The sequence below is a fragment of the Callionymus lyra genome, chromosome 3 (assembly GCF_982586985.1).
Source record: "Callionymus lyra chromosome 3, fCalLyr1.hap1.1, whole genome shotgun sequence".
Lineage (NCBI taxonomy): Eukaryota > Metazoa > Chordata > Actinopteri > Syngnathiformes > Callionymidae > Callionymus > Callionymus lyra.
The window spans coordinates 5,664,741-5,685,963 of record NC_141820.1 but is presented as its reverse complement, the minus strand read 5'-3'; the positions used below and the strand labels follow the sequence as shown (position 1 = coordinate 5,685,963).

General features: G+C 41.5%; 2 protein-coding genes across 5 annotated transcripts in view; both read right to left on the bottom strand.

The window, feature by feature from the left end:
• The window catches only part of LOC148083106 (NACHT, LRR and PYD domains-containing protein 3-like), a 133,658-nt gene that overhangs the window by 7,256 nt on the left and 105,179 nt on the right, over nucleotides 1–21,223 (bottom strand). For 3 of the 4 annotated variants that reach the window (XM_087786233.1, XM_087786235.1, XM_087786234.1), the window contains one exon: nucleotides 154–330. In XM_087786233.1, coding sequence (XP_087642359.1) covers nucleotides 154–330 — 177 coding nt within the window. Of the gene's footprint in view, nucleotides 1–153; nucleotides 331–5,329; nucleotides 5,504–5,574; nucleotides 7,334–7,475; nucleotides 7,814–21,223 lie in introns of those variants that run through there. The other variant, XM_087786236.1, reaches the window with a different exon arrangement.
• LOC148083107 (uncharacterized) lies at nucleotides 7,720–19,965 on the bottom strand. The gene is made up of 9 exons (XM_087785600.1): nucleotides 19,344–19,965; nucleotides 15,355–15,488; nucleotides 14,048–14,126; nucleotides 13,824–13,973; nucleotides 11,877–12,032; nucleotides 11,140–11,295; nucleotides 9,208–9,351; nucleotides 8,009–8,087; nucleotides 7,720–7,728 (listed from the first exon to the last, which is right to left on the bottom strand). The coding sequence occupies exons 2-9, from the start codon at nucleotides 15,389–15,391 to the stop codon at nucleotides 7,720–7,722; spliced, it is 810 nt and encodes a 269-aa protein (XP_087641726.1). The 5' UTR covers nucleotides 15,392–15,488; nucleotides 19,344–19,965.

The following is a 21,223-nucleotide window of genomic DNA, read 5'->3' as shown; positions in this document are numbered from 1 at the left end:
CAAAGTTCAAGTGTCAGAACCTGCTGAAGACTGATGTCACTTAGAATCAGCTGCTTCATTGAAGAACAAACTGAAGACAAAACTTTGACTCTCTGGAGTCTCACCTCTGACTTTCACATTTCAGCTCTGAAGCTGTAGAAATGATGTTCTGACCTGAGAGTCTCCAGGTGACAGTGTGGACTCTTCAGTCCAGCAGACAGCAGCTCCACTCCTGGATCCAGCAGGTAGTAGTTTCTACTCAGGTCCAGTTGAGTCAGACTAGAGGACGGAGAGCTGAGGACTGAGGACAGAAGTGAACAACTTCTCTCTCTCAGTCCACAGTAGTCCAGCCTGTGAAAGAGACGAGTGTCGTCAACAAGTGACTTTTTCTCTATTTTGACTTGAAAGACTTGATTTGAGGAAACACTGAACTCTTTACATTCATAAGATCATCACATGATTGTGTGAATATTTGAAGACTTTTCTATCAATCAGGATCAACTTGATCAAACACATGAAATAATGATGTTTTCATCAGTTCAACACTTTCCTGACTTTGTTTCATTATTTATAAAAGTGTCACATGATACACAGAGACTGTTGTGAGAGGATTGATGTTGTTTTTATACCAGAAACAAACACAAGAGAAGAAGAAAAACTAAAGTCACAATAGAAATAAATGAATAAAAGTGATTTATGACTCGAAACTTGACTCAAATTAGTGATTTATGACTCGAGACTTGACTCAAATTAGTGATTTATGACTCGAGACATGACTCGGACTAGTGATTTATGACTCGAGACTTGACTCAAATTAGTGATTTATGACTCGAGACTTGACTCAAATTAGTGATTTATGACTCGAGACATGACTCGGACTAGTGATTTATGACTCGAGACTTGACTCAAATTAGTGATTTATGACTCGAGACTTGACTCAAATTAGTGATTTATGACTCGAGACATGACTCGGACTAGTGATTTATGACTCGAGACTTGACTCAAATTAGTGATTTATGACTCGAGACTTGACTCAAATTAGTGATTTATGACTCGAGACTTGACTCAAATTAGTGATTTATGACTCAAGACTTGACTCAAATTAGTGATTTATGACTCGAGACTTGACTCAAATTAGTGATTTATGACTCGAGACTTGACTCAAATTAGTGATTTATGACTCGAGACTTGACTCAGACTAGTGATTTATGACTCGAGACTTGACTCAAATTAGTGATTTATGACTCGAGACTTGACTCAAATTAGTGATTTATGACTCGAGACTTGACTCGGACTAGTGATTTATGACTCGAGACTTGACTCAAATTAGTGATTTATGACTCGAGACTTGACTCGGACTAGTGATTTATGACTCGAGACTTGACTCAAATTAGTGATTTATGACTCGAGACTTGACTCAAATTAGTTATTTATGACTCGAGACTTGACTCGGACTAGAGATTTATGACTCGAGACTTGACTCGGACTAGTGATTTATGACTGGAGACTTGATTCGGACTAGTGATTTATGACTCGAGACTTGACTCGGACTAGTGATTTATGACTCGAGACTTGACTCGGACTAGTGATTTATGACTCGAGACTTGACTCGGACTAGAGATTTATGACTCGAGACTTGACTCGGACTAGTAATTTATGAATCGAGACTTGACTCGGAATAGTGATTTATGACTCGAGACTTGACTCGGACTAGTGATTTATGACTCGAGACTTGACTCAGACTAGTGATTTATAACTCGAGACTTGACTCGGACTGGTGATTTATGACTCAAGACTTGACTAGGACAAGTGATTTATGACTCGAGACTTGACTCGGACTAGTGATTTATGACTCGAGACTTGACTCGGACTAATGATTTATGACTCGAGTCTTGACTCTGACTAGTGATGTATGACTCGAGACTTGACTCGGACTAGTGATTTATGACTCGAGACTTGACTCGGACTAGTGATTTATGACTCGAGACTTGACTCGGACTAATGATTTATGACTCGAGTCTTGACTCTGACTAGTGATTTATGACTAGAGACTTGACTCGGACTAGTGATTTATGACTCGAGACTTGACTCGGACTAGTGATTTATGACTCGAGACTTGACTCGGACTAGAGATTTATGACTCGAAACTTGAGTCGGACTAATGATTTATGACTCGAGACTTGACTCTGACTAGTGATTTATGACTCGAGACTTGACTCGGACTAGAGATTTATGACTCGAAACTTGAGTCGGACTAATGATTTATGACTCGAGACTTGACTCGGACTAGTGATTTATGACTCGAGACTTGACTCGGACTAGAGATTTATGACTCGAAACTTGAGTCGGACTAATGATTTATGACTCGAGACTTGACTCTGACTAGTGATTTATGACTCGAGACTTGACTCTGACTAGTAATTTATGACTCGAGACTTGACTTGGACTAGGGATTTATGACTCGAGACTTGACTCTGACTAATGATTTATGACTCGAGTCTTGACTCTGACTAGTGATTTATGACTCGAGACTTGACTCGGACTAATGATTTATGACTCGAGACTTGACTCGGACTAATGATTTATGACTCGAGTCTTGACTCTGACTAGTGATTTATGACTCGAGACTTGACTCTGACTAGTGATTTATGACTCGAGACTTGACTCGGACTAGTGATTTATGACTCGAGACTTGACTCGGACTAGAGATTTATGACTCGAGACTTGACTCGGACTAGTGATTTATGACTCGAGACTTGACTCGGACTAGAGATTTATGACTCGAAACTTGAGTCGGACTAATGATTTATGACTTGAGACTTGACTCTGACTAGTGATTTATGACTCGAGACTTGACTGGGACTAGTGATTCATGACTCGAAACTTGAGTCGGACTAATGATTTATGACTTGAGACTTGACTCTGACTAGTGATTTATGACTCGAGACTTGACTGGGACTAGTGATTTATGACTCGAGTCTTGACTCTGACTAGTGATTTATGACTCGAGACTTGACTCGGACTAGTGATTTATGACTCGAGACTTGACTCGAACTAGTGATTTATGACTCGAGACTTGACTCGGACTAGAGATTTATGACTCGAAACTTGAGTCGGACTAGTGATTTATGACTCGAGACTTGACTCGGACTAGTGATTTATGACTCGAGACTTGACTCGAACTAGTGATTTATGACTCGAGACTTGACTCGGACTAGAGATTTATGACTCGAAACTTGAGTCGGACTAGTGATTTATGACTCGAGACTTGACTCGGACTAGTGATTTATGACTCGAGACTTGACTCGAACTAGTGATTTATGACTCGAGACTTGACTCGGACTAGAGATTTATGACTCGAAACTTGAGTCGGACTAGTGATTTATGACTCGAGACTTGACACAGACTAGTGATTTATGACTCGAGACTTGACTCGGACTAGTGATTTATGACTTGAAACTTAACTCGGACTAGTGATTTATGACTCGAGACTTGACTCGAACTAGTGATTTATGACTCGAGACTTGACTCGGACTAGAGATTTATGACTCGAAACTTGAGTCGAACTAGTGATTTATGACTCGAGACTTGACTCGGACTAGTGATTTATGACTCGAGACTTGACTCAGACTAGTGATTTATGACTTGAAACTTAACTCGGACTAATGATTTATGACTCGAGTCTTGACTCTGACTAGTGATTAATGACTCGAGACTTGACTCGGACTAATGATTTATGACTCGAGACTTGACTCGGACTAATGATTTATGACTCGAGTCTTGACTCTGACTAGTGATTTATGACTCGAGACTTGACTCGGACTAGTGATTTATGACTCGAGACTTGACTCGGACTAGTGATTTATGACTCGAGACTTGACTCGGACTAGAGATTTATGACTCGAGACTTGACTCGGACTAGTGATTTATGACTCGAGACTTGACTCGGACTAGAGATTTATGACTCGAAACTTGAGTCGGACTAATGATTTATGACTTGAGACTTGACTCTGACTAGTGATTTATGACTCGAGACTTGACTGGGACTAGTGATTTATGACTCGAGTCTTGACTCTGACTAGTGATTTATGACTCGAGACTTGACTCGGACTAGTGATTTATGACTCGAGACTTGACTCGAACTAGTGATTTATGACTCGAGACTTGACTCGGACTAGAGATTTATGACTCGAAACTTGAGTCGGACTAGTGATTTATGACTCGAGACTTGACTCGGACTAGAGATTTATGACTCGAAACTTGAGTCGGACTAGTGATTTATGACTCGAGACTTGACTCGGACTAGTGATTTATGACTTGAAACTTAACTCGGACTAATGATTTATGACTCGAGTTTTGACTCGGACTAGTGATGTGTGACTCGAAACTTGACTCGGACTAGTGATGTGTGACTCGACACTTGACTCGGACTAGTGATGTGTGACTCGACACTTGACTCGGACTAGTGATGTGTGACTCGACACTTGACTCGGACTAGTGATGTGTGACTCGACACTTGACTCGGACTAGTGATGTGTGACTCGACACTTGACTCGGACTAGTGATGTGTGACTCGACACTTGACTCGGACTAGTGATGTGTGACTCGACACTTGACTCGGACTAGTGATGTGTGACTCGACACTTGACTCGGACTAGTGATGTGTGACTCGACACTTGACTCGGACTAGTGATGTGTGACTCGACACTTGACTCGGACTAGTGATGTGTGACTCGACACTTGACTCGGACTAGTGATGTGTGACTCGACACTTGACTCGGACTAGTGATGTGTGACTCGACACTTGACTCGGACTAGTGATGTGTGACTCGACACTTGACTCGGACTAGTGATGTGTGACGAACAAAACAACAAGAGAAAGGAAGAGAGAAATCAAGAATGGTGACAAAGATGAGTAGAAATGAAGAGATAAGAGCAGGATGTGTGATGACACTGTTCAATATTGTGATGATGATATGACTTGTGATGAAGAAGAACATGTTTCAGTTTTCATACAGTTCCTGATGTGTTTATCACACATGCTCACATCACCATGAACATTACCCTGCATTGAAATCTAGAAACAGAACAAGTTAGAACATCACAAGTGTCACTCAAATGTCTTTGAATGTATTTGAGATCAGTAAATATGTGTCAACATACTGAACAGCACGACCCCAGCAGAAGTCAAAATAAACAAAGTTCAAGTGTCAGAACCTGCTGAAGACTGATGTCACTTAGAATCAGCTGCTTCATTGAAGAACAAACTGAAGACAAAACTTTGACTCTCTGGAGTCTCACCTCTGACTTTCACATTTCAGCTCTGAAGCTGTAGAAATGATGTTCTGACCTGAGAGTCTCCAGGTGACAGTGTGGACTCTTCAGTCCAGCAGACAGCAGCTCCACTCCTGGATCATGCAGGTTGTTGTAACTCAGGTCCAGTTGAGTCAGACTAGAGGACGGAGAGCTGAGGACTGAGGACAGAAGTGAACAACTTCTCTCTGTCAGTTTACAGTCTCTCAGCCTGAAAAAAATGAAACAGGAAATCAAACGTTGATGTTTATATCTTCAGAGATGTTCCAATGATCCACTTACAGAACTTTATGTGAAGCTTGAACCATCGGCAGAAGCCTCTCAAGAACCTCCTCTGAAGCAGAGTATTTCTTCAGGTCAAACTCGTCCAGATGTTCCTCTGAGGACAGTAAGATGAAGGCCAGGGTGGACCATTGAGCAGGAGACAGTTGATCTGTGGAGAGACGTCCTGATCTCAGCTGCTGTTGGACCTCCTCCACCAGAGAAGTGTCCTTCACTTCATTCAGACAGTGGAACAGGTTGATGATTCTCTCTGGAGACACATTCTCACTGATCTTCTTCTTAATGAGCTTTGCTGTGTCCTGATTGGTCCAAGAGCTTCTTCCTGTTTGTTTCAATAAACCTGTCAGGAGACTCTGGCTGGTCTGCAGAGAAAGACCCAGAAGGAAGCGCAGGAACAAGTCCAGATGTCCATTTGGACTTTCTACAGCATCATTGATTTCTTTCTGGTAGAACTTTTCTATGTCAACGATTCTTGACTGCAGGTTGACTTCAGAGTTGAAGAACTTCTGGTGAACATGAAGAGCAGCCAGAAACTCCTGAAGACTCAGGTGGATGAAGCAGAACATCTGGTCCTGGTACAGTCCTCTCTCCTCTCTGAAGATCTGAGTGAACACTCCTGAGTGAAGTGAAGCAGCTGTGATGTCGATGTCACTCTCTGTCAGGTCTGATTCATAGAAGACCAAGTTTCCTTTCTTCAGGTGCTCAAAAGCCAGTTTTCCCAGAGACTCCATCATCTTGCTGCTCTCAGGATCCCAAACTGTGTCTGTCCAAGCTGCTCCATGGTACTTCAGCTTCTTGACTTTGGACAGAACCACCAGGAAGTAGATGAACATCTCAGTCAGGGTGTTGGGCAGCTGTCCTGTGTCTCCGCTCTTCAACATGTCCTCCAGAACTGTGGCAGTGATCCAGCAGAAGATCGGGATGTGACACATGATGTGGAGGCTTCGGGAGTTCTTGATGTGAGAGATGATGGTGCTGGTCTGCTCCTCATCACTGGACCTCTTCCTGAAGTACTCCTCCTTCTGGAGGTCAGTGAACCCTCTGACCTCTGTCACCATGTCCACACACTCAGGAGGGATCTGATTGGCTGCTGCAGGTCGTGTGGTCATCCAGAGACGAGCTGAGGGAAGAAGATTCCCTCTGATGAGGTTTGTCAGGAGGACGTCTACTGAGGTGGACTCTGTAGCTGCTGTGAGGACCCGACTGTTGAGGAAGTCCAGAGGGAGTCGACACTCGTCCAGACCGTCAAGGATGAACAGAACCTCGAGTCCTTCAAAACTGCTGAGATCTTTGGTTTCAGGAAAGAAAAGATGAACAAGTTCCACCAAACTCAACTTCTTCTCTTTCAGCAGGTTCAGCTCTCTGAAGGTGAAAGGAAACATGAAGTGGAAGTTCTGGTGAGCTTTGCCTTCAGTCCAGTCCAGAGTGACCTTCTGTGTCAGGAGGGTCTTCCCAATTCCAGCCACGCCCTTCGTCAGCAGGCTCCTGATTGGTGGGTCTCTCTCAGGTGAGGCTTTAAAGAGGTCTTCTTGTCTGATGGTGGTTTCTGGTCTGGTCTGGTTCCTGGTGGCTGCTTCGATCTGTCGGACCTCGTGCTCCTGGTTGACCTGGTCTGTGCCCCCCTCAGTGATGTAGAGCTCCGTGTAGATCTGATTCAGAGGAGCAGAGTTTCCTGCTTTAGCGACCCCCTCAGACACACTGTGGAACTTCTTCTTCAGGCTCCTCTTCAGCAGTCGTTGAATCTTTTCTACACGACTTCCTGAAGAAGAGAAGTCACATGAGTCACAAGATTCTAAAAGCTGAAGATCAATCTTCTCAGCAGCTGCAGGAATTTCAATCTCGAATGTTCTAATAGATTCAAGACTTCATTTTCAGCAGGTTGAAGGTTCAAATCCTCTTACTTCCCCACAGAAGACCAGCAAGCTCCTCCTGCTTCATGCTCCTCAGGAGGTTCAGGATGATCTTCAGGAAAGCTTCTCTGTTGCTCCTCATCTGCTCCTCTTCACACTTCAACTGCTCCTCTTCCTCATCATCCAGGTGTTTCTGCTCACCTGGTCTGAGAAACTTCTTCACTCTCTCCAGTTCCTCCTTCACCAGGGTCATGACCTTGTCCTCCAGCAGCTGAAACACAAACATGTGACTTGATCATGTGACCTACAGAGGTCACCAGAGGTATGTCTCAGTCCAAGTCTAACCAGGACCTGTTGAGCAATACTTTCTTCAAGAGTAGGACCAGAGAGTCTGAGTCACATTCAAATCTCATCTTCTCTCTAAAACTAAACAAGAGTCTCAGCCACACCAGACCTTCTACTTCATGTATGAAGCTGACAGGTGGAGTTGTCCAGGATCAGAGCTTCATGAAGCAGCAGAAGCAGCTGACTGGTGAGTTAGCAGCTGTTGTAGTCAGCAGGTGAGGCTGAAGACTTGAACGTACCTGAAGTGTGGAGTCCACATCTGTCTGATGCTGCTGGACACACTGGAGACTGAGAACATCCGAGACCTGCTGATCCTCTCTGTGAAGAACATCAGGCCGTCAATAAGTTCTGTCTACTTCTACAAGGACACCAATGATCTGAGCAAGACTCTGACTCTTCCATGTGCAGACCACCTAAGATAGAATCTTCCACATTCATGGAAAACCAGGTGAAACACAAGTTTGTCTCACACTTCAGTCGTGATTTCATTCTCATGGCTGCAGTTTGTTGCTTCTTCTCTTGTGAGTCGACTTTCCTCCACGACTGTCTGCAGCACTTTTGACGAGCAGTTCGTGAAGCTCAATAAAAGAGAAGTTTTGAGCTGCATTGACTCATGAACATCTTCAGTTGAAGTCACCAAGAGTCACTAACTGCTGATAGAAACACACACAGCTGTGAGTGAAAGAATGATTGTTGAGGATCAACTAACAGTCTTTGACGACTCAAACATTCCCTCAATCATTGAATCAGTGACTCTTAAATCACTTGAAGTATTTTCTCTTATCAGTGACCTTCATCTGAGGCGCTCATATGATCCACGTGAATGTTGCATCACAAGAAAAACACTCAAATCAAACTTGACTTTTGATGAATATTTCATCACGTTTGTTGTGTGTCAAGTTTCACAAGACTTCAGGTGGAGGAGAAGAAAAGTAGTTGCACTATTTAGAATTCTTCTTCTTGACTCAACAACTGAAGAGACTGTTGGTCGTCACATGATACAAACTTCTTCAACAACGGATGAACACACAAGTTGCAGTGAGAAAATGATTCCAGTACTTAAAGCGCTGACAATATTTACAGATTTAGCTTCCAACAGGGAGGATGAGCTCCATGCACTGTTTTTTTTTTTGTTGGCCGTCAATGAGTTCTGTCTACTTCTACAAGGACACCACTACAACTCGTCACTTCCACCCCCACACTGGAACTCTCTCTCCCTCTTTACAGCTCAGCTCAAAACCACCTGTATTGTGTGATTTTATTGTATTTGTGATTTTATTTTGCAGCGACCTTGAGTCTCCTGAGAGGTGGTTTTAAATAAGATTTATTATTATTATTATTTTCTTCTTCCTCTCATGTGTATAGATATACTGTATAGTTTTCTCTGCATATTTAAATAACTACTAGATGTTCTCGTGTTGCTCCTGTTGTCTCTCACCTCTGATGCTTCTGTTCACCTTTGAAGTCAATTGCTCTTCCCATAGATCTGTCACTCTTCAGAGACACACAGCTGGGAGCAGGTCCAGGTCCAGGTCCAGGTCCAGGTCCAGGTCCAGGTCCAGCAGATGTACGTAGCTTTGATCTGAACACACACAAGTAGCAGTAAGAAAATGTTTCCAGTATTTGAAGGTGTGATGTGTTACGACCTCCACTGATCAGATTTAGCCTCTAACAGAAAAGGTGAGCTCCAAGTACCGTAACTTTGGTTGTTTTGTTTGGATGTTTTAAAAACCTAACTTTAAAAACCTAACTCATTGTTGCAAAATGATGAGATTTTTGCTCGGCCTACTTGCCCATGAGTGGCTTTTCCTTGTGTTGCCCTTTTGTTTCTGTGAGCCAGTATTTAAGTTGATTATTATTATTATTATTATTATTATTCAAAAGTGTTAAAACTAAGATGTGTTATTCCTTTTTTTTCTTATTTCTTTTGGAATAGAGGGGAGATTCATCAACGAACGCATGTCACTCGCACGGTTGCACAAGGTGAAAGTAAGTGGTCCACACGTGTCACTTGTCCGTGAGCGGTTGCGCGCATCGTACGTGGTAAGTGAGTTATATGTGCTTTTAATGTACGATCCCAGTGCGATTGTTGTTACACGTTATTGTACGGATGTCCCAATTAGCAGTGTGCAAAAATGTAGTGCGCAATGAGCACTCAACTGTGCACTCAAATGGCCGGAAAATTGAGTGTGGATCGATTCCACCTGTAACCCACTGTTTACACTGAGTGATGTGCTTTGTGTTGTGCTTGATTTAAATGTATTATATTCAAATGATGAACCCTTTAACTTATCATTGAATATTTATTTTCGGTGATGGCATGACTGTCAGCTGAGACTGGGACTTTTTAAACAATGTTTTACAGCGTGACACAGCGAGTTTTTGATGGAGGACAACGGCGATCCGAGGGTGTGAACAACAGAATCAAGCATTGGTGATTGTTCTGTCAGACAGTCGAGACCAAGCGTCCAGAGCAGAGTTAAAGAGTTTGGCGGCGTTGCGCAACTCGCGTAACAACTTGTTGACGTCTCACAGCTGACAGGATCACCAACACCACCTGAAGCCGGTTAGCTGGATAAGCTAACCAACCACCTCCAAGTCCCCTCGACTAGGAACCCGCGCCGATCCACCAGATGCTCAGGTACCTTTTTATTTACTGGCTTTGCGAAGCGAAGCGGCCTCATCGTTTTTGGACTCAACGCGCCCGAGCGACGATTCAGGCCTGCAACGTTTATTTTGAATACTGATGGACAAACTGGTGACTATTTTGAGTTTGCACTGCTTTATCAAGTCACATCTTTAGTTTAAATTGATTGTGGGGTTTTGTGTGCCTTTGTCTATTATAAGTAAATTGGCGAATTCGGGGTCCTGCATTCTACTAGGTAGAGCAGGATCGCTACACACCCTTAACAGCCGCCATCTTAGTGACGTAGATGAAGCTAAACTGAAGCTACGTCACTGACGACGCATCTTTGGAGCAGATACCGACGTAAATGTCTAGAGAAAACACTCATTTTACCACAAAACAACAGTAATCAATTTTCCAAAAAGTGTTGTCAAGTGTCGTTGATAGTGTTCTAACAGGCCTGGATGCTTTAACAGTTTTCTCCCGACAACAGCCAGGCCGAAAAATAAAAAACACTGAACACTGCAAAAAATCACGAGACACTTCCTCACCTTAATCACATGCAATATTCTGTGGTGAATGTAAAACAAATATTTAAGTGCAATACTGCAAACACTGCTTTAATTCTCTCCCTCTCTGTCTCTCTTTCCTTCTTCCTCTCATGTGTAAAGATATACTGTATAGTTTTCTCTGCATATTTAAATAACTACTAGATGTTCTCATGTTGCTCCTGTTGTCTCTCACCTCTGATGCTTCTGTTCACCTTTGAAGTTAATTATTCTTCTCATAGACCCGTCACTCTTCAGAGACACACAGCTGGGAGCAGGTCCAGGTCCAGGTCCAGGTCCAGGTCCAGGTCCAGGTCCAGGTCCAGGTTCAGCAGATGTATGTAGCTTTGATCTGAACACACACAAATAGCAAGTTTTCCTTGTGTTGCCCTTTTGTTTTTGTGAGCCAGTGAGCGGAGAAGATCATCGAGACACCACTCCCCCCCATCAGGACGTTGCAAAATCTCGCTGCCTGAACAGAGGCCACAGGATTCTGTCTGACCCCAACCACCCCCTCTATGGACCGTTCTCTCTCCTGGCATCTGGCAGAAGGTTCCGCAGTATCCGCTGCGTAACAGAAAGATTTAGCAACAGCTTCTTCCCTCCGGTCATCAGACTGCTGAATGCAATATAACTTCCAGCAATGCACTATTTAAAACGTAATTTATTTGTTCTATTTATATTTATATTGCACTATTTTCAGCCAGGCCGAAAAATAAAAAACACTGAACACTGCAAAAAATCACGAGACAATACCTCACCTTAATCACATGCAATGTAAAACAAATATTTAATTGCAATACTGCAAACACTGCAATTAATTCTCTCCCTCTCTTTTCTTCTTCCTCTCATGTGTAAAGATATACTGTATAGTTTTCTCTGCATATTTAAATAACTACTAGATGTTCTCATGTTGCTCCTGTTGTCTCTCACCTCTGATGCTTCTGTTCACCTTTGAATTCAATATCTCTTCCCATAGACACGTCACTCTTCAGAGACACGCAGCTGGGAGCAGGTCCAGGTCCAGGTCCAGGTCCAGGTCCAGGTCCAGGTCCAGGTCCAGGTCCAGCAGATGTAAGTAGCTTTGATCTGAACACACACAAGTAGCAGTGAGAAAATGTTTCCAGTATTTGAAGGTGTGATGCGTTACGACCCCCACTGATCAGATTTAGCCTCTAACAGAAAAGGTGAGCTCCAAGTACCGTAACTTTGGTTGTTTTGTTTGGATTTAAAAACCTAACTTTAAAAACCTAACTCATTGTTGCAAAATGATGAGATTTTTGCTCGGCCTACTTGCCCATGAGTGCCTTTTCCTTGTGTTGCCCTTTTGTTTCTGTGAGCCAGTATTTAGGTTGATTATTATTATTATTATTATTATTATTATTCAAAAGTGTTAAAACTAAGATGTGTTATTCCTTTTTTTTGTTATTTCTTTTGGAATAGAGGGGAGATTCATCAACGAACGCATGTCACTCGCACGGTTGCACAAGGTGAAAGTAAGTGGTCCACACGTGTCACTTGTCCGTGAGCGGTTGCGCGCATCGTACGTGGTAAGTGAGTTATATGTGCTTTTAATGTACGATCCCAGTGCGATTGTTGTTACACGTTATTGTACGGATGTCCCAATTAGCAGTGTGCAAAAATGTAGTGCGCAATGAGCACTCAACTGTGCACTCAAATGGCCGGAAAATTGAGTGTGGATCGATTCCACCTGTAACCCACTGTTTACACTGAGTGATGTGCTTTGTGTTGTGCTTGATTTAAATGTATTATATTCAAATGATGAACCCTTTAACTTATCATTGAATATTTATTTTCGGTGATGGCATGACTGTCAGCTGAGACTGGGACTTTTTAAACAACGTTTTACAGCGTGACACAGCAAGTTTTTTTATGGGGGACAACGGCGATCCGAGGGTGTGAACAACAGAATCAAGCATTGGTGATTGTTCTGTCAGACAGTCGAGACCAAGCGTCCAGAGCAGAGTTAAAGAGTTTGGCGGTATTGCGCAACTCGCGTAACAACTTGTTGACGTCTCACAGCTGACAGGATCACCAACACCACCTGAAGCCGGTTAGCTGGATAAGCTAACCAACCACCTCCAAGTCCCCTCGACTAGGAACCCGCGTCGATCCACCAGATGCTCAGGTACCTTTTTATTTACTGGCTTTGCGAAGCGAAGCGGCCTCATCGTTTTTGGACTCAACGCGCCCGAGCGACGATTCAGGCCTGCAACGTTTATTTTGAATACTGATGGACAAACTGGTGACTATTTTGAGTTTGCACTGCTTTATCAAGTCACATCTTTAGTTTAAATTGATTGTGGGGTTTTGTGTGCCTTTGTCTATTATAAGTAAATTGGCGAATTCGGGGTCCTGCATTCTACTAGGTAGAGCAGGATCGCTACACACCCTTAACAGCCGCCATCTTAGTGACGTAGATGAAGCTAAACTGAAGCTACGTCACTGACGACGCATCTTTGGAGCAGATACCGACGTAAATGTCTAGAGAAAACACTCATTTTACCACAAAACAACAGTAATCAATTTTCAAAAAAGTGCTGTCAAGTGTCGTTGATAGTGTTCTAACAGGCCTGGATGCTTTAACAGTTTTTTCTCCCGACAACAGCCAGGTGGAAAAATAAGAAACACTGAACACTGCAAAAAATCATGAGACACTTCCTCACCTTAATCACATGCAATATTCTGTGGTGAATGTAAAACAAATATTTAAGTGCAATACTGCAAACACTGCTTTAATTCTCTCCCTCTCTGTCTCTCTTTCCTTCTTCCTCTCATGTGTAAAGATATACTGTATGGTTTTCTCTGCATATTTAAATAACTACTAGATGTTCTCATGTTGCTCCTGTTGTCTCTCACCTCTGATGCTTCTGTTCACCTTTGAAGTCAACATATCTTCCCATAGACACGTCACTCTTCAGAGACACACAGCTGGGAGCAGGTCCAGGTCCAGGTCCAGGTCCAGGTCCAGGTCCAGGTCCAGGTCCAGCAGATGTACGTAGCTTTGATCTGAAAACACACAAGTTTCAGTGAGAAAATGATTCCAGTATTTGAAGGTCTGACAGGAGAAGTGATCTTCTCACCTCTGAGCTCTGGTCTGACTGTCATGGTCTTCACCCAGAAGTTCTTTAGAGGGAGGATCTTCCTCCTCTGTGTCCACACCTGCACACAAACACAACAGCATCATGGATCTGAATGTTTGAGTCACTTGTTTAAACACAACATTCTTTGTTCCACTTCAATTTGTTTTATTTCTTTTTTGCATGTTTTCATTTATTCAATCAACACATTATCACGATGAAGATTCATTCATTCACCTCATGACCAAACTGTTGATTCATTCATTCACCTCACGACCAAACTGTTGATTCATTCATTCACCTCACGACCAAACTGTTGATTCATTCATTCACCTCACGACCACACTCTTGATTCATTTATTCACCTCACGACCAAACTGTTGATTCATTCATTCACCTCACGACCACACTCTTGATTCATTTATTCACCTCACGACCAAACTGTTGATTCATTCATTCACCTCACGACCACACTCTTGATTCATTCATTCACCTCACGACCAAACTGTTGATTCATTCATTCACCTCACGACCACACTCTTGATTCATTTATTCACCTCACGACCAAACTGTTGATTCATTCATTCACCTCACGACCACACTCTTGATTCATTCATTCACCTCACGACCAAACTGTTGATTCATTCATTCATCTCACGACCACACACTTGATTCATTCATTCACCTCACGACCACACGCTTGATTCATTCATTCACCTCCCGACCAGACTCTTGATTCATTCATTCACCTCACGACCACACTCTTGATTCATTCATTCACCTCAAGACCACAGTTTTGGTTCATTTATTCACCTCACGACCACATTCTTGGTTAATTCATTCACCTCACGACCACACTCTTGATTCATTTATTCACCTCACGACCACACTCTTGATTAATTCATTCACCTCACGACCAAACTGTTGATTCATTCATTCATCTCACGACCACACTCTTGATTCATTCATTCACCTCACGACCACACTCTTGATTCATTCATTCACCTCCTGACCAGACTCTTGATTCATTCATTCACCTCACGACCACACTCTTGATTCATTCATTCACCTCACGACCACACTCTTGATTCATTTATTCACCTCACAACCACACTCTTGATTAATTCATTCACCTCAAGGCCACAATCTTGATTCATTCATTCACCTCACGACCACACTTTTGATTCATTTATTCACCTCAAGGCCACAATCTTGATTCATTCATTCACTTCACGACCACACTCTTGATTCATTCATTCACTCTTGCTGGGCTGACATGATAGATTGTAGACGGTGAGAAAGTCACTGACCTGTGAGCAGCTCTCTGCTCTGAAGACTTGTGTCCATGTTTGTAGATGAAACTTCCAGGTGAGCTCAGCTCCTTCTGATCCAGACTCAGGGAAACACTGATCGATGAAAACGCCCGTGAGTGAGGGGGTGTGTCCTGTCAGAGACCAACAGTGCAACATTGTTTGTTGATTCACACGGTTACAATATGAAAACAAAACATTTACCACGAGGGTCAAGACGTCTCTGTTTTACACTTTTTTGTCAAAATGTTCAAGTAGAGGAAAGAATCCAGGAGTGGTCACGAGAGCTTCAACATGAGGGCCATTGAGATTAATAATCTAATCCACCCCGATATTAATGTATTTTTAATTTAACCCCATCACTGTCTTTGTAAAATAGATGTACTTTATTGATTAATTTTAACAAAATACCATAGCAGACATTGATATAAACCCAGTATTATCATTTCAAGTACAAAAGTGAAATAGTGGACGTCATTAAAATAGATAAAACACACTTCTACTCTTACACTCAATGTGACTCTTATATGGAGGTTCACAGCAAACTAAACTCTCCTCTGAACCACATCCTTCAAGAACAGGCACCAGAGTAAAGTTAGTCAAATGGTGGATATTGGACATATATTCAATGCACCAGATCGGAGTCTCTCACTTGAAGCACTTCTACTTCAGTACGTGTCAGTTAGGGACCGTCAACAAATTCAATGTCATTTTTGTAATATCATTTTTCAATTGCTTCCTAGAAATGTGACCTATTGATGTCAGATCAACTTTAAATCTTAGGGGGACACATGATACATAAAGATGACTGACTTATATTACAGCAAGATTAATAACTTGTATTCATTAATATTAGTAATGTTTCCAATATTTCCTCAAAAACGACAAGAAAATGTTTTCTGCAATTAGGGCTTGGACTCACTAGTAATTGGCGGGGTTCGAATTTAACCGTGGCAACCACGTAACTTGCCGCGACCGTCCTCCACATTTGCCGTAATGCCCTGAAAAATATACCTGAGCAACAAGTTGCCGTGAGCGCCCTTGGTTTTTAATTTGTTAATAAATACTGGTAGCGTTATTGTTTTGTCGAATGAACATAATTAAGTCGACCCGACTTGACTGTAATTTAACATTTTCAACTGTTCAAAATCTAACGGTAAAAGGTAAACAACATGGGTTCAGCCATTTTGGAAGCTTGTATCAAAGGTCAACCGACGACAGAAACAGTGATCGGCTCCGAGTGATACACTCGTTACATCAGCGTCTCCAAGGAGGTCAGGAGGTCAATGTTGGTCGGGCAGCCAACTTGAAAATGCCGAGCAAGGAAAGGGTGAAAAAAGGAAAGACGAGGAATTACAGGCTGTTGGGGGAAAAAATGTAGCAAAATACACAACTTGTTTAGGTTTATTTCATTGTTTCAAAGTATTTAGTGGTTCGTTTGCCCTCGAAACTTGCTTCCTAAACCTGTCGATGTAGTTTATGTGTGTGTTTATTTTGATTCGTGGCTGTCAGCGACAAAGTGTGTAACATACGTGGATTTTAATACTTTTTGTAAACATTGAATACAAGCTGCACATGAAAACTATAATATTTATGGTATGATAATTGCATGGTGTTTTATATATTTGTTTATAATTTCCTCTACAATATATCTATATCTACATCTACATCTATACATATAGATATATTGAGGAACTTCGTGAATATTTGTTGTAATACATATTTGTTATAAATGAATAATTACTAGCAGTATTAGCACAAGATGTTAATGCATAGCTGATATGCTAAAATGATCTTATGTCAAACCCGAGTGCATTATTTAAAAATGTTATTGCATTATTTGTTGTAAGTAAAATAAATGACTAAAGAAATATATATTGAAGTTGTCATTTTACTTTTTTGTTGTTTTCAATAGGTGTTAACAAGAGCATGATATACTGTATATATATCTATAGATATATATAGATATATATATATATATATATCTATATATATCTATAGATATATATAGATATAGATATATATATATATCTATATATACACACATTAGCTTTGGTGCCGCTACTTCGAAAGAAATGTTTGCGTTGGTGCCCTAAAACGTGTACTCTTCTTTAAGGCAACACTTTGACTTTGGCCTTGACCTTAAAAAGTTTAAATTCAAAGCCTGATTTGGACTTGAGGATCGGCACACACCCATGCTGGGGCCGGTTTCATATTAAAGTAAAATTCATGTTACTTTGGATTAGAAGTTCTCAGCTGTACTTCAGATCGTTCCTACACACTGAGGAAAACAAAACAAATCCTCACATGATGCCAGCAAGTCTCCATTCAAAGACGAGATCTGCGACAAAGTCACGAGTTAAGCCGAGTCGAGAAATCTTCTATCATGATATGGATGATCTTATATCACCATTAGATTTACCACGATATAGATTTTCAGAGAATAATATACAAATATTGTCCAACATACACAGAAACTGCTACATTTTTCTCTCCCTGTGTTTGAAACCATGTTGTCATGGTTAATGTCAGTAGTGGATACAAATACTAGTACATTAGATACTTCAATACCATTTCTTAACTGTGTTTAAAGAAAAACACACAGTACTTTTTAGTTCACAACTTTAATAACAATAACAATCAATTTTATTATGTTTCTTTCTTTATCTTTACAATATTTATTCCTTTATCTTTATCACTGTTTTATGTGACGTGTGCAGATACAGTATATTTATCTTTATGAGATGTATTTATTTATCTGTCATTTAATGTTTGTTTGTTTTATTGTTTTATTTAAGCACACTTGACATACTTGGTGTTTTCAAATGAACAATACTTTGAAACTGTGATTTAAGAAGTAACAATACCTGTAACTTGTAGTTTTCCTAACATTCTCTGTTGTTCCTCCTCCCCCGGTTTGCAAGATGGAAAGTATGTCATTTGACATGCGAGTCATTCAGAGGCAGTAGGTGCAGTTTTTGACCACAAACATTGTAACAGAGACACATTAATTGAGTCCGTAAATCAACGTATGCATGTCCATCAAATATAATGTTACTATCCTGGTGTACAATAGCTCATGCTTTACACAGAAACTCTCATTTCAAATGGTTTAATTGAGGCAAACATTTTTAAAGGTGACACTTTTTTCCCGATTTAGGTGACATTTAAGACTGCACAGTATTATATGTTCAATACATGGTTCTCAGTGAAATTTAGACAAATGAATACATATTTTTCAAATGTAAAGCATGGAAGTATCTTGTATTTACCACTGTATAGAATTCTGCAACACTTCTGCTTGCGATGATGATCACATGTCAATGCTGACGAAGTCTCCACAGATGAGAACATCAGACAAAAATACAAATGTGTTGATACACTTCCTCACAGTAAAGAGAAAGACAAGTTTGCGTCTGGTTTATTTACAATCTCCGTCCTCTAACTGCTTTGTTATCGTTTTATCCTCGTCTCTGAGAAGCTTATGAACTCTCACCCAGCTGGGTGTAGTTCACTTCCTATAGAGGTGTGGATCCCCACCGCACTTCCTCCTTTTTAACTCGGCAGAGAAGCTCCTGACAGTGAAAAGATCACAGTGGAATGTAATGATGGCGAATAAATATTTACAATCTTATAACATCAGGTACAGCAGAACCTGACGTCAACGATACAAGACAAATCAACTACATTAAGGCTCAATAATATAAATAATAACAAAGTTTACAGGTTTTCTGTCATTGATTCCTTTTCCTTTTAAAAAGAATGATCTTCGTCTCTTTTTCAAACATTATTAGAGACAAACAAACAAACCCATGACTTTGATTCAGTTCAATCATGGAACACAGATAAAGTTAGTTTAATCCCATCAAATATAAAGACAAGTTAAAAGTGACGTGAACACGGAGAACAGAATAATAACAGATACAAATACACCGTAAATATCTTGATTTATGACACTCGGAACATGACATTAGATGAAGTTCACTTACTTTGACTTTCGTTTTGTCCAAGAACCAGGATGTTCACTTCTGTGGATTAATGTTGTTGTTTTGTCGCTTTTGTTGTGAGTTCGTCGATCACCGAAGTTGTTCCGTGTTTTATTTGTTAGTTTTTGTTGTTAATACACTAAAAATACACCGAGATTCTTCTTTAAACGTGTATCTGATGCGATCATATTACTAACTGCGTAGCAGTGAGCGACACAAGTTAGTGTTCATCACACAGCTCCCGTTCCGGTTACTCATTTTCAAAATAAAACGGTTTTACTTTGAAACCGGAAACTATGTCACGAACCAACCCGCGCAGAAATGATCAGCGACATATGATGTAAAGACTCGGACAAAGACTAGTCTGGAGCGAATATCTGTCCAACATGTGACTCGTTTTGAACAGAACAGTGTTGAATTGAACAGGACTTAATGCAAGGAAGTGTGAAAGTGAAATATGTTCAAACAAGACAAGAAAACAAGAATAATACTAAGATATCATCAGATACATACTCTGGATACAGTACACAATACTTCTACTTACTTCTACTGCCACTCAAAAGGATGGAAACCAACAGATGGATGATGAATGTTGTTCTCAAAACACGAACGGATGTCACTGCAGCGACAGAGAAAGTGAAAGTACTTCTGAAATCTTCTTCTATAGCAGTTAAAGGTGCACCAGCACCACCTGCTGGTACAGAGTGTCATTTCACTTTTACTTTACTAGTAGATCATCATTGAAGGCGCCGACGAGGACGGCTGCCTCTTCCAGTAGCTCCGCAGCAATTTCTATAATTTTCTGTTTTTTATTAATTTTTTACTATAATCTTTTTAAATGGATACTTTTGAACATGGAAAGAATCGTCTTGTTTACTCAAGAGAGGATCTACTGTCGCTGAAGTCAATGGCACGGGCTGGAGATCGCCACAAGATCCCGATCGAACTTCAGCGCCGTTACAGAGGCTGTCGGGCAGGGAGGAGGCTAAAGGCTAAGCTAACGGACAATCGGAGACGTCACAGACCAACGATCCCAACGATCACGATGGGGAACGTCAATTCACTGACGAATAAGATGGACGAGCTGTCTGCCCTCAACAACCAGCGGATCTACAGAGAGAGCAGCTTGTTGATCTTCACGGAGACGTGGCTCACTCAACTGACTCCGGACTCACACGTGGATCTGCCTGGTTTCAGCTCCGTCAGAGCGGACAGAGACGCGCGTGTGGGAAGCGCAGAGGAGGAGGACTGATCATGTACGTGAATAAACGCTGGTGTAGTCCGGGACACGTTACTGTAAAGAAAGTCTCTTGTTGTCAAGATTTAGAACTGTTGGCTGTCAGCATGCGTCCATATTATCTACCGCGTGAGTTCAGTCACGTGATCGCGCTGTGTGTCTACATTCCTCCGAGCGCTGCGGCTGCATCTGCCTGTGAGAAGATCCACACAATGACAGCTCGACTTCAGAATCAACATCCTGACGCGTTTATCATCATCTCTGGAGACTTTAATCATGCCAACCTGGACTCTACTCTGCCTACTTTCCATCAGGCCGTGGATTGTCCCACCAGGAATAACAGGACAATTGACCTTCTTTATTCCAACTTGAAGGACGCCTACAGAGCCAAACCTCTTCCTCCACTTGGAAGGTCCGATCACAACCTGGTCCACCTTCAGTCACAGTACACTCCTCTGGTGCAGAGACAGACTGTGACCACTAAGACAATCAGAAAGTGGACACCAGCTGTGGAGGACGCCATCAGAGACTGCTTTGAAACAACAGACTGGGATGTGCTGCTGAGGTCTCATGGTGAGGACATCGAGGGACAGACACACTGTCTAACAGATTATTTAAATTTCTGCTTGGACGTTGTCGCCCCTAC

Bases quoted from the DNA above. Each gene is read 5' to 3' on its own strand.
- LOC148083107 (XM_087785600.1), bottom strand. From the start codon at position 15,391: ATGGACACAAGTCTTCAGAGCAGAGAGCTGCTCACAG. The intron at 14,127-15,354 runs GTCAGTGACTTT...GTTTGTGTGCAG, and splicing joins GAGCAGAGAGCTGCTCACAG to GTGTGGACACAGAGGAGGAA. The intron at 11,296-11,876 runs GTGAGAGACAAC...GTGTGTGTTCAG, and splicing joins GGTGAACAGAAGCATCAGAG to ATCAAAGCTACATACATCTG.